General features: G+C 36.5%; 1 protein-coding gene across 9 annotated transcripts in view; it reads right to left on the bottom strand.

Annotated features, from left to right (window-relative positions):
• Nucleotides 1–12,522, bottom strand: part of MAP3K7 (mitogen-activated protein kinase kinase kinase 7) — a 65,951-nt gene that overhangs the window by 25,891 nt on the left and 27,538 nt on the right. For 5 of the 9 annotated variants that reach the window (XM_086317699.1, XM_086317705.1, XM_086317700.1 and 2 more), the window contains 6 exons: nucleotides 12,043–12,171; nucleotides 9,918–10,048; nucleotides 8,263–8,344; nucleotides 5,392–5,522; nucleotides 4,597–4,726; nucleotides 1,965–2,045 (listed from right to left, as the gene is read on the bottom strand). In XM_086317699.1, the coding sequence (XP_086173825.1) occupies nucleotides 1,965–2,045; nucleotides 4,597–4,726; nucleotides 5,392–5,522; nucleotides 8,263–8,344; nucleotides 9,918–10,048; nucleotides 12,043–12,171 (684 nt within the window). The remainder of the gene's footprint in view (nucleotides 1–1,964; nucleotides 2,046–4,596; nucleotides 4,727–5,391; nucleotides 5,523–8,262; nucleotides 8,345–9,917; nucleotides 10,049–12,042; nucleotides 12,172–12,522) is intronic. The other 4 variants (XM_086317701.1, XM_086317707.1, XM_086317702.1 and 1 more) reach the window with 1 other exon arrangement.

The raw sequence follows: 12,522 nt of genomic DNA, 5'->3' as shown, positions 1-12,522 counted from the left end.
ATAAAATGTATTACTGAATACTATTTCCACTTAACAAGCATTGGTACTCTGGCAATTAGCAGCAGAATTAAGCTTTCCTGACCCCATAAGGATCCAATGTCATTAAAAAGTATCTCCTGGATGAAGAGCTCAGTTAAATTTAATACGAACCCTAAGTAGGAGCAGCACAGAATTACTCTAACTTCTGTGACTCAAACAAAACAAAAAAAATGGGTGTAATCTGGTGTCAGAAGATCTACGATGGGATCCTGGCTGTGTAACTCTGGGAAAACCATTCAACATCATTGGATCTTTTTCATCTGTAAAATGGCTGTTAAGCTGATGTACTTTAAACTACCTTACAGGCCACACAGCACATCTAACTAGGGTTTTTCAGCCCTGGCACTGCTGACACTTCAGGATGGGTAATCCTTGGCTGTGGGAGGCTGCCTGAGACACTCCAGACTGTTTACCAGCAACGCAGTTTCTGTCTACCATGTCAGTAGCACCTATTAGTTTTGACAATCATAAACGTTTCCAGACAGTGCCAAATGTCCCCTGGCAGGGTGTGGTGTGGTGCACACATTCACCCTGGCTCAGAACCTCTGAGAACGTTTTTCTCCTCTTTTTCCCTACTCATTATTACATACATCATTGGCTACTTCGCTATGTGTGGGTGTATCTGTTCTTTATGTTTACCTATAAGACCCAGATTAAGATTAGTGTGCCATTTGGCTAAATTTTTCTGATACTCTCAAACATTTAAGATAATCAGAGCTCAACAGTATGAATATTTAAACGTTGCTGCTTCTTCAGTTAGTGTATTATTCCCTTAAACTTGGTATCTCTCAGGGCAGAAGTAAAATGATCCTAAGTACTTTACTAATTTTGAAAGCAGCCCATGACTCAATAGAAGTATGCGAGGAATAAATTAACTGTATTCTCTGAAGGGCAACAATGAAAATGTAAAATAAACCACTTGAACCACCAAAGTAACAAAGAACTACACGAGAAATAAGGTGGTTTTGTATCCATGGAATGGGCCCGAAGAACTGCTAAATGTGTTATACACATCTGTGATTTACAGATTTTACATGTATACTAGGTTCTGACCCACTGGGAGCTCAATAATGGGTCATTTCCATAATCGGCACATATTTATTAAACACAATGTGTGAGGTCTTGAGCCAGACACGGCGGCTGACGCCATCAATAATAAATAACAAAGACATAGTCTCTATCCTCAGGTTTCAGTTTACTGGAGGAGACAAGAACTACTAGGCATGGTGATTTAGATTCATCTATGAGATAATCACCATAAGAAATGAAAGCAATTTAACCTTATGAGACTTGTGGGAGTTAGGTATAAGAACATAATTTGCAAGAAGATCCTCCTAATAATACACAGGAATCTGAAGTGACCATAATTATTTGGCAAGATACCATGTAAAACAGCAAATCTCATTTAGCTTTTGTTTCTGTTTTCTAGGTTAAGGCAAAATAGTATTCAGCTACTCTTTTCTCAACTTTGTATTTTACTCGTTACCAACAGAAAGAGGCTGGGACAGAGTGCCAAGAGGGAGCCGCCAAGTTGCAATGAAGGAAGAAAAGGAGCCAAGGACAAGTATTTTTAAAGGATTGTTTCCTCTTTCTGCTAGGTGCAAAAAAGGTCTGGGTTCAGCTATTCCGCTCATTTAAAAGATGCGAGGAAGTTGGCAGAATTCTGGGCTGGTATGCCTCCTTTCATGAAAAGGCTTATTACTTTACCTTCTAGTTCATCCTCAATTTTGGAGATGTGAGGTTTCTGGCCAAGCTGGCTTCAGTGCAGATAAATGTGTACAGTTTTTAATCTGTCTCCCTAAGGACTGCATGCAAGGTATCTATTTTCACATTCTATTAAATTGGAGCAAGAAGCATTTTATAAGTACTAGGAATCATTATTCTGGTTTTACAGCTATTAGACCAACCCAGGTGGTCCATGATACCTGCTATGACGGTCTCAGGGACATCCAGAATGTTGCCAAATGAAGCGGTTTTACGGTGGCCCCGTTTAGGCTTGGAAAAGGCTGCAAAAATACACACATACAGTATACATGCAAACAACCACAAATAGAAACACAGAAAACGGTGAACAAAAACAGAATACTTTTCATATAGTTGTGTTAATAACACTTCATGCAGGATGGCATGCAGAACTATCAAACCCTTTGTCCATGCTTACACAAGGCGTGATTAAGGAGCAAACAACTATCAATACATGATGTTTCACATACTGGCTTTAATTAGCAGGAAAAAAAAAGGACAGAGACAAACAAAGCTGCAGGTAATGAGAAAGCTAGATTTCCAACACTTCACAGAAATAATCTAAATGCAACCACTGATGTGCAGTGAGGGTCTACAATGAAAGTGGGAAGAAAAGAGGAGTTAAAAAGAAATATGCTGCCATATTTGTTTTAATTAAACAAACACAGGAATATGTGTTCAATGAGGTGTTTCTTGAAGTGTGCTACAAAGTACAATTCAGTGATGATATGATAATTATTGAATCAAAGTATGAAATATATATGCTTTTATAATTATAAATGTTTAAACATACTTCTGATAAACTGAGTATTTATTGTAGTTTCCAAAGTTTAGGGTCTATTCCTGCTAAACCAGAATAGTTCTGAAAGGCTGGAAAATATGAACCTGTCAAAGTAAGACAATTCACCAACAAATGTTCAGCCCATCTGTTTTATTCACATTTAGGCAGAGAAAGGATAGGGTTATTTAAATATATGTGGTTACCTTTAATCTGGTGAAATATGACTTCTGTGAAGATTAATTATAAACCAGTACCTGACTAAAAAATTGACACTAGCAGATGTTAAAATTATTACTATTACAGTACAGAACACTTCCTGTTTTAAGGTAGCAATCACTATTTGGCAGCTCTAACTTGAATGATATTCCTGAAATGAAAAGGACTCCCAAAGTGTTAGGCTGCATTTCTGTATACACTGTTCATCAGACACTGTACTGTGACAGCCCCACTGCACACAGAAACACCTGTGACTCAAGTAACCTCCCTCCACTCAACTTGACTGTTTCTGAAGATTCCATTTATGTGGCAGAGACCAGCCAATCTCTTTTTTCCCCTTTTTTCTTAGCAACAGAACCTCAACTATACTCAGGACAGCAATGTTCCCAGATAAAAGACTGCAGATGCCCTCTTCCCTTGGGTCCAAAGGGAGCCATCTGACCCTATTGCTACGGCCAATGACATAAACGTGGAAGTTGTTAGGAGGGACTTCTGTGAAAGCTTTTTGAAAAAGTAGCCCTTGCCCTAACTCCTGCTTCCTGATGCTGGGACTGTGGATGTGATGACTGGAACAGCCATTATGGAGCACAAAGTCACCTTCTGGATGAAAGCCTCACAATAGGGATTGTAACACAGAGAGACGGAAGAAACCCAGTCACCAAAGATTGAGGCGCCTACCTCCAGATTTGTGTGTGAAAAGAAGTTTTGTGTTAAAGACACTGTTATTTTGGATATTCTATAATATCTAACTGACTCTAATGCTAACTGATAAATAAGTGACCAAGATTAGTTGAAGACAAGAAGAGTTAGGATGGTCCTCTGGACAACTTCTTTCTTAAAAGAACTTCACACAAAATGAAAATATTCTTTTTAGAAAGAAACCAAAACAATCTTAAAACAAAACAAAATCCCACAAAACCTGGTTAGCTAAGTTAAAAAAAATATGCTAATACATTAGGGAATATACTTGTATATACATATGTAGTTTAAAAGATTAGAGGTAAATACACAAAAATTCTGTGTTTATTTTTTTAGTGGGACAATTATGGAAGACTGGGTTTTTTAAATTTATATTTCTACATTTTCCACAATAGAAATGTATTTATAATCAGTTCCTCTCCACCTCTAGGGAAATCAGAAAGAAAACAATTTAACCCACCATTACTAAATGAACCTGCTTAGAAAAGAAGGTTAGAAGTTCACTAAGGTAACAAAACATGTAATTATTTTTGTGCTGACCAGTCTTTCCACAGTTAATCATTTTAAGTACTGACAAAATGGAAGAGAAATACTAGCTTTTTCCAGATCAAATTACTATGATCTTTTATTTTACAATTAAAAGAATTAATCACAAACTTAGCTACTTTTGCCACTGAAAGGAGTAGCAGCAGACAGTAAGGCCAAATCATATTTTGATCTGGAGCACATTTTTCTGCTAAATTCAAAACAAAACATTTGCTATTATTTGAGTTCAGCACAAAACTCTAGTAGAATCACTCAAAATCCTCCTAAAACATCCTAGTATTGGCTAAATTTCAATTTCTCATTTAGATTTTCAGCTCATATTGAGCTGAATTATATTTGATAAAAATCTGTAATAAGAAATTAAATTTTATAATGCTAATAATTTTACAAATCATGCTTGGTTTATCTGGAATTTGAGATGCTTTCTGCTAGAAGCATAGGAAGTATATTGTAAATCAACTTCCTGCTTTAAAAAAATTTAGGACACACACAAAAAAGCCCCTGACATTCCCATGACTGAAACAACTGAAACTACATCTTCGTTCCTCTTCAGACTGTTACTTCCTTTTTACCTGTGGTTGCAGCAATCCTGGCTTCTATTTCAGACATATCGGCACTCATCCTCTTGCCTTCAGAGGTTGGGGGCAAGCTCTCCACGCTGCTCCCACGAGAAGCTCCCAAACTCAAACGCCCAGATTCACTCTGTTAAAAACATAGGTCAATTTGAATTACTGAAGCTCTTTATATTTAAAAATCCTGGGCAGCTAGAAGAAGGGAGATACCAACTGGGATTTTTATGGGTTCTGTTCTGAAAGAAATGGAATACCTTCAGGGAAAGAGAACTGTAGGAGTGAGGAAGAACAAGCTGCAGACACTGGCCTTTAGGAAAAGGTGATCATTAGAGCTGGGAGTTCAATGTCCCAATTATTAGTTATCCTAAATGCCTCAAGGAAGACGAATAAAATCACTCCTTAAAATACTGAAAAACCAGTAACAGCAAAAATATAATAAATCTGGAAACATGAAATGATGGATCTAGAAGAACGCCTTTAACCAGGTAGTACAGCCAAGAAACGTCCATTTTATACTTGTAACCATCAACTGTTCAAGTTAGGTATCATCGTTAAGGAAGATATGCACAAATGTCAAAGGCAGCAATCATCAGATGGGAGAACAATTAATTATAAAGAGTTTCAGGAGAATCTCATTACACATCTCTACTCTTAAGCCTGTCTGTCTGCTTCAGGAACAAGATTCAGAACTTGTATAGTGGAAGAAGGCAAACAATACTTGTTAGTATAATGTTTAGGACTTCATGACTACTGGTAAGGTTACCAAAAGACTTTACTTTTAATAACAAAACAAACCTGTTGTTTTGCCTGGTTTTTCAACAATTTTGATTCTAAGCGTTTAATTGTATCATTTGTGGCAGGAACTTGTTCCATGTTAGTGTCACTTTTATTACTGGTGTTTGTAGAAGCGATGTCCATGAAGGAGCCTAGGAAAGCAAAAATATTTATGACAATAGGCTAGGAATAATACAAATGCTTCATTCAATAAAATGTAACTTAAATTCTTTTCTAAACTAGCAAGATATAAATAGAAATAAGACTTTTCAAGCTAATGAAGATACCCAAACAAACCCATTTTAAATGATATTTCAGGATAGCACAAAAGGGAATCAAAGTGCCTAAACAGTTTTCTAATAGTCAAAGTCCAATTAAACTTTATAATGCTAATAATTTTACAAATCATGCTTGGTTTATCTGGAATTTGAGATGCTTCCTGCTAGAAGCTTAAGAAGTATATTATAAATCAACTTGATTTAGAATCAAGAATGACTAAGATTCTTAGCTTGAGAGAAAGAAATGGCTATTAATCAAGATGGAAAAGACTGTGGAAGGACTGAGTCGGAAGGGAGCTCAGTTAGGAAAATGGTAATTTTGAGCTCATAGCAGGTGTCAGTCAAGTAGCTGGATATGTGAGTATGGAGTTTGAATTTGGGATGGAGCAAAAATATTGGCGTATACATGTATACTGGATGAGATTACTAAGGAAATGAGTTTAGACCAACAAAGAGGTCAAATGACTAAGCCCTGGGCACTCTGACATTTATAGGTTGGGAAGATGAAGAATAACCAGCACAGGAAACCATGAAAACAAGTGACCAGAAATGTAAGATGAAGCCCAGGCTAGTATGGTATCCTGAAGACCAACTCAAAGTGCTGAAAACAGTAGACAGTAACAAACTGTGTCAAAGGCTACTGAGAATCAAAAAAGATGAGAACTGAAAATCCTTCATTTAGATTTAGTAATGTGAAGATAACTGGTGACCTTGACAAGAGCAATTCTAGAGTAGTGGTACAATAAAAGCTTGAATGGAGTGAGCACAAGAGAGAATGGCAAGAGAGAAGCCAGAGAAATGCAAATACAGACTTTAACAGTCCCCGCCTTATCCACAGGGGATGCATTCTAAGAGCTCCAGTGGATGCCTGCAACCTCAGGCAGGACTCAGCCCTTGCATACTGTGTTTCTTCTTATACATATATTCCTACGATAAACTTTAATTTATAAATTAGGCACAGTAAGAGATTAACAAGAGTAACTAAAAATAAAACAGAACAACATACTGTAATAAAAGTTACATGAATGATGTCTCTCTCTCTCAACATATCTTACTGTACAAATTTAATACTTTCTCTAACTAAGCACTTATCCTGCACTACGGCTGTTAACTTTTGCAGTTTGAAGCATGACAGCAAAACAGGCACAGATTTCTTTTTCCTTCATGATTTCATGGATAGAAGTTCTTAATGCAGATCTTGGCAATCTCATCCAGCATAGGATTTTTTTTTCCCTAATTAAAGTTGAGAATTTTCACCTTTTCAGTTAGAGGGAGCACTTTCCAGCTTCTCTTTGGCATATCAGAATTGCCAGCATCACTACTTGTGTGCTTTGGGGCCATTACTAAATAAAATTAGGGTTCCATGAACACAAGCACTGTGATACCTTGACAGGTGATGTGACAACCAACAGGGCTGCTAAGTGACAAATGGATAGGATACACTGAATAAAAGGACGATTCATAGGATGGAGCGAGATTTCATCGTGCTGCTCAAGATGGCTGCAATCTAAAACCTATGAATTATTTCATTCTGGAATTTTTCATTTAGTATTTCTGGATCACAGTTGACCACGGGTAACTGAAACTGCAGAAAGTAAAACTGTGGACAAGGGGGGACTACTGTATATATACTCAGGGAATGATCCCAGCACAAAGGCTAAAACTGGTGATGCAAGAGACAGGAAGAATTGCTGGAGAGCAGATGGGATCTGATGCACAAGGGGACAGGCTTGCCTCTGGCTATGAGCATGGACAGTTCAGCATGGGAACAGAAGAGCATGCAGAGCAGAGGGGCAGACTCAGGCAGGTGGGCGCATGGAGAGGGGGAGTTTGTGGCAGCTGTCTTTTGATCACAGAGAAACGGTAAAGAAGGTCAGCTGAGAGTAAGGAGTGGCAAGCAAATGTTTTTAGAGAAATTCACTTTAGAATTCAGAGCATCTCAGAAAGACTTTCAGTAAAATTGGAACCAGTTTAAATATAATTTTTTTGGAGGCAGGGGAAATAGACCAGTAAAAATAAAATTTTAAGAATGCATTAAGTATATGTGTACATACACACCTATGCCTTTTAGTTTTAATCAAACTAATAAATGTTCATAATACCATATATTTTGAGAAGTAAAATTTTTCTGAGTATTACTTCTACTATTTTTTTTATGACCACAAACTATGGAACTGAGGAACTCTGAACTAAAACACAGATTCTTAAATGAATGTCTCTATGAATTCTTCTACAAAGATCAAGAAGTAGGGTGCTCATGATACAGGAACTATACTGTTTTATATATATATTTATAATAATTTTGATACTATTTGATCTAGCTGTATCTGTGTAAGAATTATTTTTCAAGTAAAGAATGGCATCCACAGAAATATAATATCCAGTCTTTTTAGACACAACTGTGTAAGAATTTCAAAACTTGGAAGTGGGTTTTCAATTAACTAACCCTGGGTACCTGCATGAAGAATGATGCACCTGAAAATTCAAATTGCAATCATATTAAAGGAATAAATTAAAATGCAAAAAGGGACATCAGTCATTGCTTCTTGATTATCACTTCACAGGAATAGAGACACAAACATTTAGCTTATTACGTTCCAATCTATCCATTTACCTGTACTGGTAGCAGAGTTGCTCTGTCCTTCATCTGAATACTGACAAGGATATTGTAACGGCTCATCTGCTCCTGGAAAGTACTATATATAAAAAAGTAAATAACAATTTAAAATTTCTTTAATACAAATCAAATCATGTGAAAATTAAAGAGTATGTTTGAATTACTTCCTTGCTGAGATCTGAATGCAGCAAAAATGCTGCTTTATTTTCACTAAGGCATATATGGAAATTTGTAGATACAAAGATGTACTAACTCTTCTGAATTTCAACTGTTATCAATGCCATGTATCTACCTACACAGAGCCTAGATAATCTTGAAGAAAACAGCCAATATTCCTCTAGAGGAACATATGAAATACAGTAGTATCATTCCTCATAATTACATGAGACATTATTCATGTTCTCATAGCAGTGAGGCAAATCTCTAAAGTGTTGAAATGACCTAGTCTGACAACAGAGATGGTATGCCATGGAATAATTTGTTAGACATTTTAAATATCAAGGATAGATTATGAATGTCACTCTATGAACCAGAGGTAAAATACTGGATATATCTGCTGGATAAAAATTAGAATTTAGGGAGAAAAAAGAGAAACGTTTTCTTCTCAAATTAGACAAAGCACAGATAGGCACAATCAAAATCTGAATAATTTATATAATCCAAAGTTTTAAGGTATTTGATTATGGAGACCAAGCTGTTTTCTCTACTTTTTAATTTTTACTGAGTTGTTTTCTTATGAGTGTATCTTTAGGTCCCAGGATTCTACATACAGCTATTCTCCAATATGAAATTAAGCTTTAATAAGATGAGTTTAAGCTGCTGTGCCTAACTTATTTTCAATAGAATGAACAAATTAATTATGTGGCCATTTAGGAAATCACTTAATCTATATTCAAAGAGACTGAAAGATTCTTCTGCTTAGCAAATTTTCTGAAATTCAGGCACTTTTCACATTTCCAAGTCAAGGTACTACTTGATAGATTTGTTAGTGCATAAAAAACCAGAGGCCTAGATTGATTTAAATAATTCTAACAAAAGTGTTTGATTTATAGACTGGGAAATTCTAATAATTATTTAAAATGATTCTTCTAAATTCTAAAATTCTACAGATCCTAGAAAAAAGTTTAACTTTTTAATGGCAAGTGGAAAGCTGAAAATATACAATGAAAACCAAAAGGTAAAAATCACTTAAATAAAAGTGTCTGGGAATGTAGCCTCTCTAGTGTGCTACATAAATGACTGCTTGATAAAGATTTGTACTAAAGAAAATTTATAACTCAGCAACAATTAGAGTCATAAAATACCCAAGCCATGTAAAGGCTTTAGAGATCATCTAATTCAACTTCTCTCACATTACAGATAAGGCAACAGGCCGAGTAACAAATAAATGTACCAAGTTAAGCAGAAGGAAAAAAGCATGTTCAGAGACCTAGTCTAGCCATCTTTCCATTATAAAGAACTAGATTTTTTTTCCCAAAATAATGTTTTCTCCTCTGATTATGTGAGTAATGAATACCCATTCTAAAGTGGAAAATACAAAAAAGTATAAAACAAAAAAAAAATAATGATATCCCTTTACTTTAAAATCTCATTAAAACTCAGTATATATAAAAGTCCCTTAATCCCAAAGCCCCTCAAAAGAAGGATTATACCCGCATCAAGTGAGTCATTATTTTCACAATTTCCTCCATTGAAGGGCGCTGAGAAGGATCTTTAGACCAACAACGAGTCATCAGGCTCTCAATGGGCTTAGGTAAATTTTTGATCAGTGGTGGTCGAGTACCTACAATTAAAAATTACAGGAGGGGAGAAAAGAATGTATTTACTCAAAGAATAGTATAAGTTTCTAACATGGTATTTATTTTCTAAATCAAGATTTTTTTAGGAGGAATAAAAGTACATTTATTTTGTCCTTTAGGTAAACATTGCATTTTCATAAAGGGGAATCTACACCTTTTGAGAAACCAAATTAAAATTTTCACATGCATTATGACTGAGAGTTAATAATAGTTCATTTACTATAAACACTCTTTTAACAAATAGTTAACAGCTTAATGTGTGAATGGTAACTCAAGGTAATCATATCTGACCTGTATTTTCAGATTTATCATAAAAATTTCAAATCTGTTTGAAAAATCATCTTCCATATATCAAAAGTCATCAACCATAGTTGATATATTACATAGTATTACACTCACTGACTTCTAAACGGTTCTTTTGTGGGAGGCAGGCCTTACAGTAGCTGTGAGTCAGTCATTTCACAAGCTGAAAACTGCCAACTTTTGTGTAATTTAATAAGACTAATATCACTAGCAAGGTCCCTAACTTAAAAGAAGGGCTAGATTATAATGAAATCTTTGTAAATTTACCAATTAATAAGTTAGTTCTTTTATTTCTTACTTCACTGACATTCAATTTTACTGACACATGACAGAAAAAGAAAACACCATCCTGGTCAATGCTCTAGCATTCTCCATAACCACAGAAAAGGTAGCACAATGAACCGGAAATTGGCAAACACACACGATTACTCCAATGACTCCTTGACATGTCGATGAATGACCAAAACAGTGGGGCAGATATTTGTTCTATCACATGTGGAATAGTGTGTCAAAAATGCCATTAATCAGAGTCATTATAATCAAGAGATAGAAATTAAACAGCAGAGAAGGACAGCAAAAGTTAAAAGATTCAGCAATTTCCTTTCAAGAAGTATATTTTCCCAAAGGAACTGCAAAGTAAATTGATTAATGAAGGAGATGTATTCTAGTATCATGAGTGGTTAGAAACATTGTAATTAGAGGTATAAAGGGATTAGGAGGGATGCAAGGACATTGTGTCCATAAATGAATATAACTTAAAAATATGGACATTTGAGTCAGAAATATCAGATCTAATCTCAGCAACACCACTTACTAACCCTGTGCTGCTGCTGCTGCTAAGTCGCTTCAGTCGTGTCCGACTCTGTACGACCCCGTACACGGCAGCCCACCAGGCTCCCCCATCCCTGGGATTCTCCAGGCAAGAATACTGGAGTGGGTTGCCATTTCCTTCTCCAATGCATGAAAGTGAAAAGTGAAAGTGAAGTCGCTCAGTCATGCCCCGACTCTTAGCAACCCCATGGACTGCAGCCTACCAGACTCCTTTGTCCATGGGATTTTCCAGGCAATAGTACTGGAGTGGGTTACCATTGCCTTCTCCACTAAACCTGTGACCCTAGGCAAATTACTTAGCTTCTCTAGGTCTCAGCTTCCTAATTAGGAAAGCTGTAAAATGGGACATAACAGCACTCACGTCATAAAGATGAATGAGAAGCTAAAAAGCAAGACTATGTGATGCACTTCGTATTTTGCCTTTATGAATAGCTTAAGTAACAACTCTTACTGAATATGCTTTGCTTTCTCTCCTCAGTGAGACACTGCTTCTTCAAGAGAAAAAAGCAATAGCTCCCTAATTATCTTAACCATGTGAGAAATTTTTTTTCCCCACAGTGTCCAGTCCAGCGCGTCCCTGTCTGCTGGAGAGAGGCAATGAGGCAGCTGGCTCTGGCTGTCTACTGATGGCCTCTTCCGCACAGGCACAGCCAGCAGACCTCAGCTTTGTCCAGAGCCAGGACTGCCCCAGCTCTGCTCGATCTTGGTGTCAGGGCAGGTAGGGCTTGAGGCTGGTTACAAGAAATCGTATACTTTAATACTGGGTATAAATGGTCTTCTTTGGGGGAGAAACAATTTCCAAATAAGAAATATACAAAATATACTGACGAAAAACTTCACAAACCGTTATGAACAGCCCACATGATACGGAAAGCCGGGCCACCAATTTCATCAAAGGGTTTCCGACGTGTTATCACTTCCCAAAGGATAATACCCCAGCTGAAGACATCACATTTTTCACTGTAATTGCTACCTAGAAAAAAAAAGGTAGTAAAATTTCAAGACTTTTCCCCACATGACTTACAGAAGTAATGGCTTTCATAAATTTTAAGAATAAGCATCATGTACAAAAACAAGAGAATGCCACAGGTAGGGCTGAGAAACTTTCTGAAGACCTCAAGTCTTTGCAATAAATATATTTTTAAAATGAGTTAAGTATTAAAATTGTACTCAAAAACTTACTCTATCATGTATAAAATAGATAACTAGCAGGAAGCTGCCATGTAACACAGGGATCCCAGCATGGCACTCTGTGATGACCTGGACTTGGAGTCGGGGGTCGGGGAGGGAGGCTCAGAAGGAAGGGGGAATACATACACACACA

This window comes from Bos grunniens, chromosome 9, assembly GCF_055505025.1.
Source record: "Bos grunniens cultivar Pamir isolate PY7600 chromosome 9, Bosgru_T2T1.0, whole genome shotgun sequence".
NCBI classification, from domain to species: domain Eukaryota; kingdom Metazoa; phylum Chordata; class Mammalia; order Artiodactyla; family Bovidae; genus Bos; species Bos grunniens.
The sequence above is the reverse complement of the archived record's forward strand: the minus strand, read 5'-3'. Positions and strand labels throughout refer to the sequence as shown.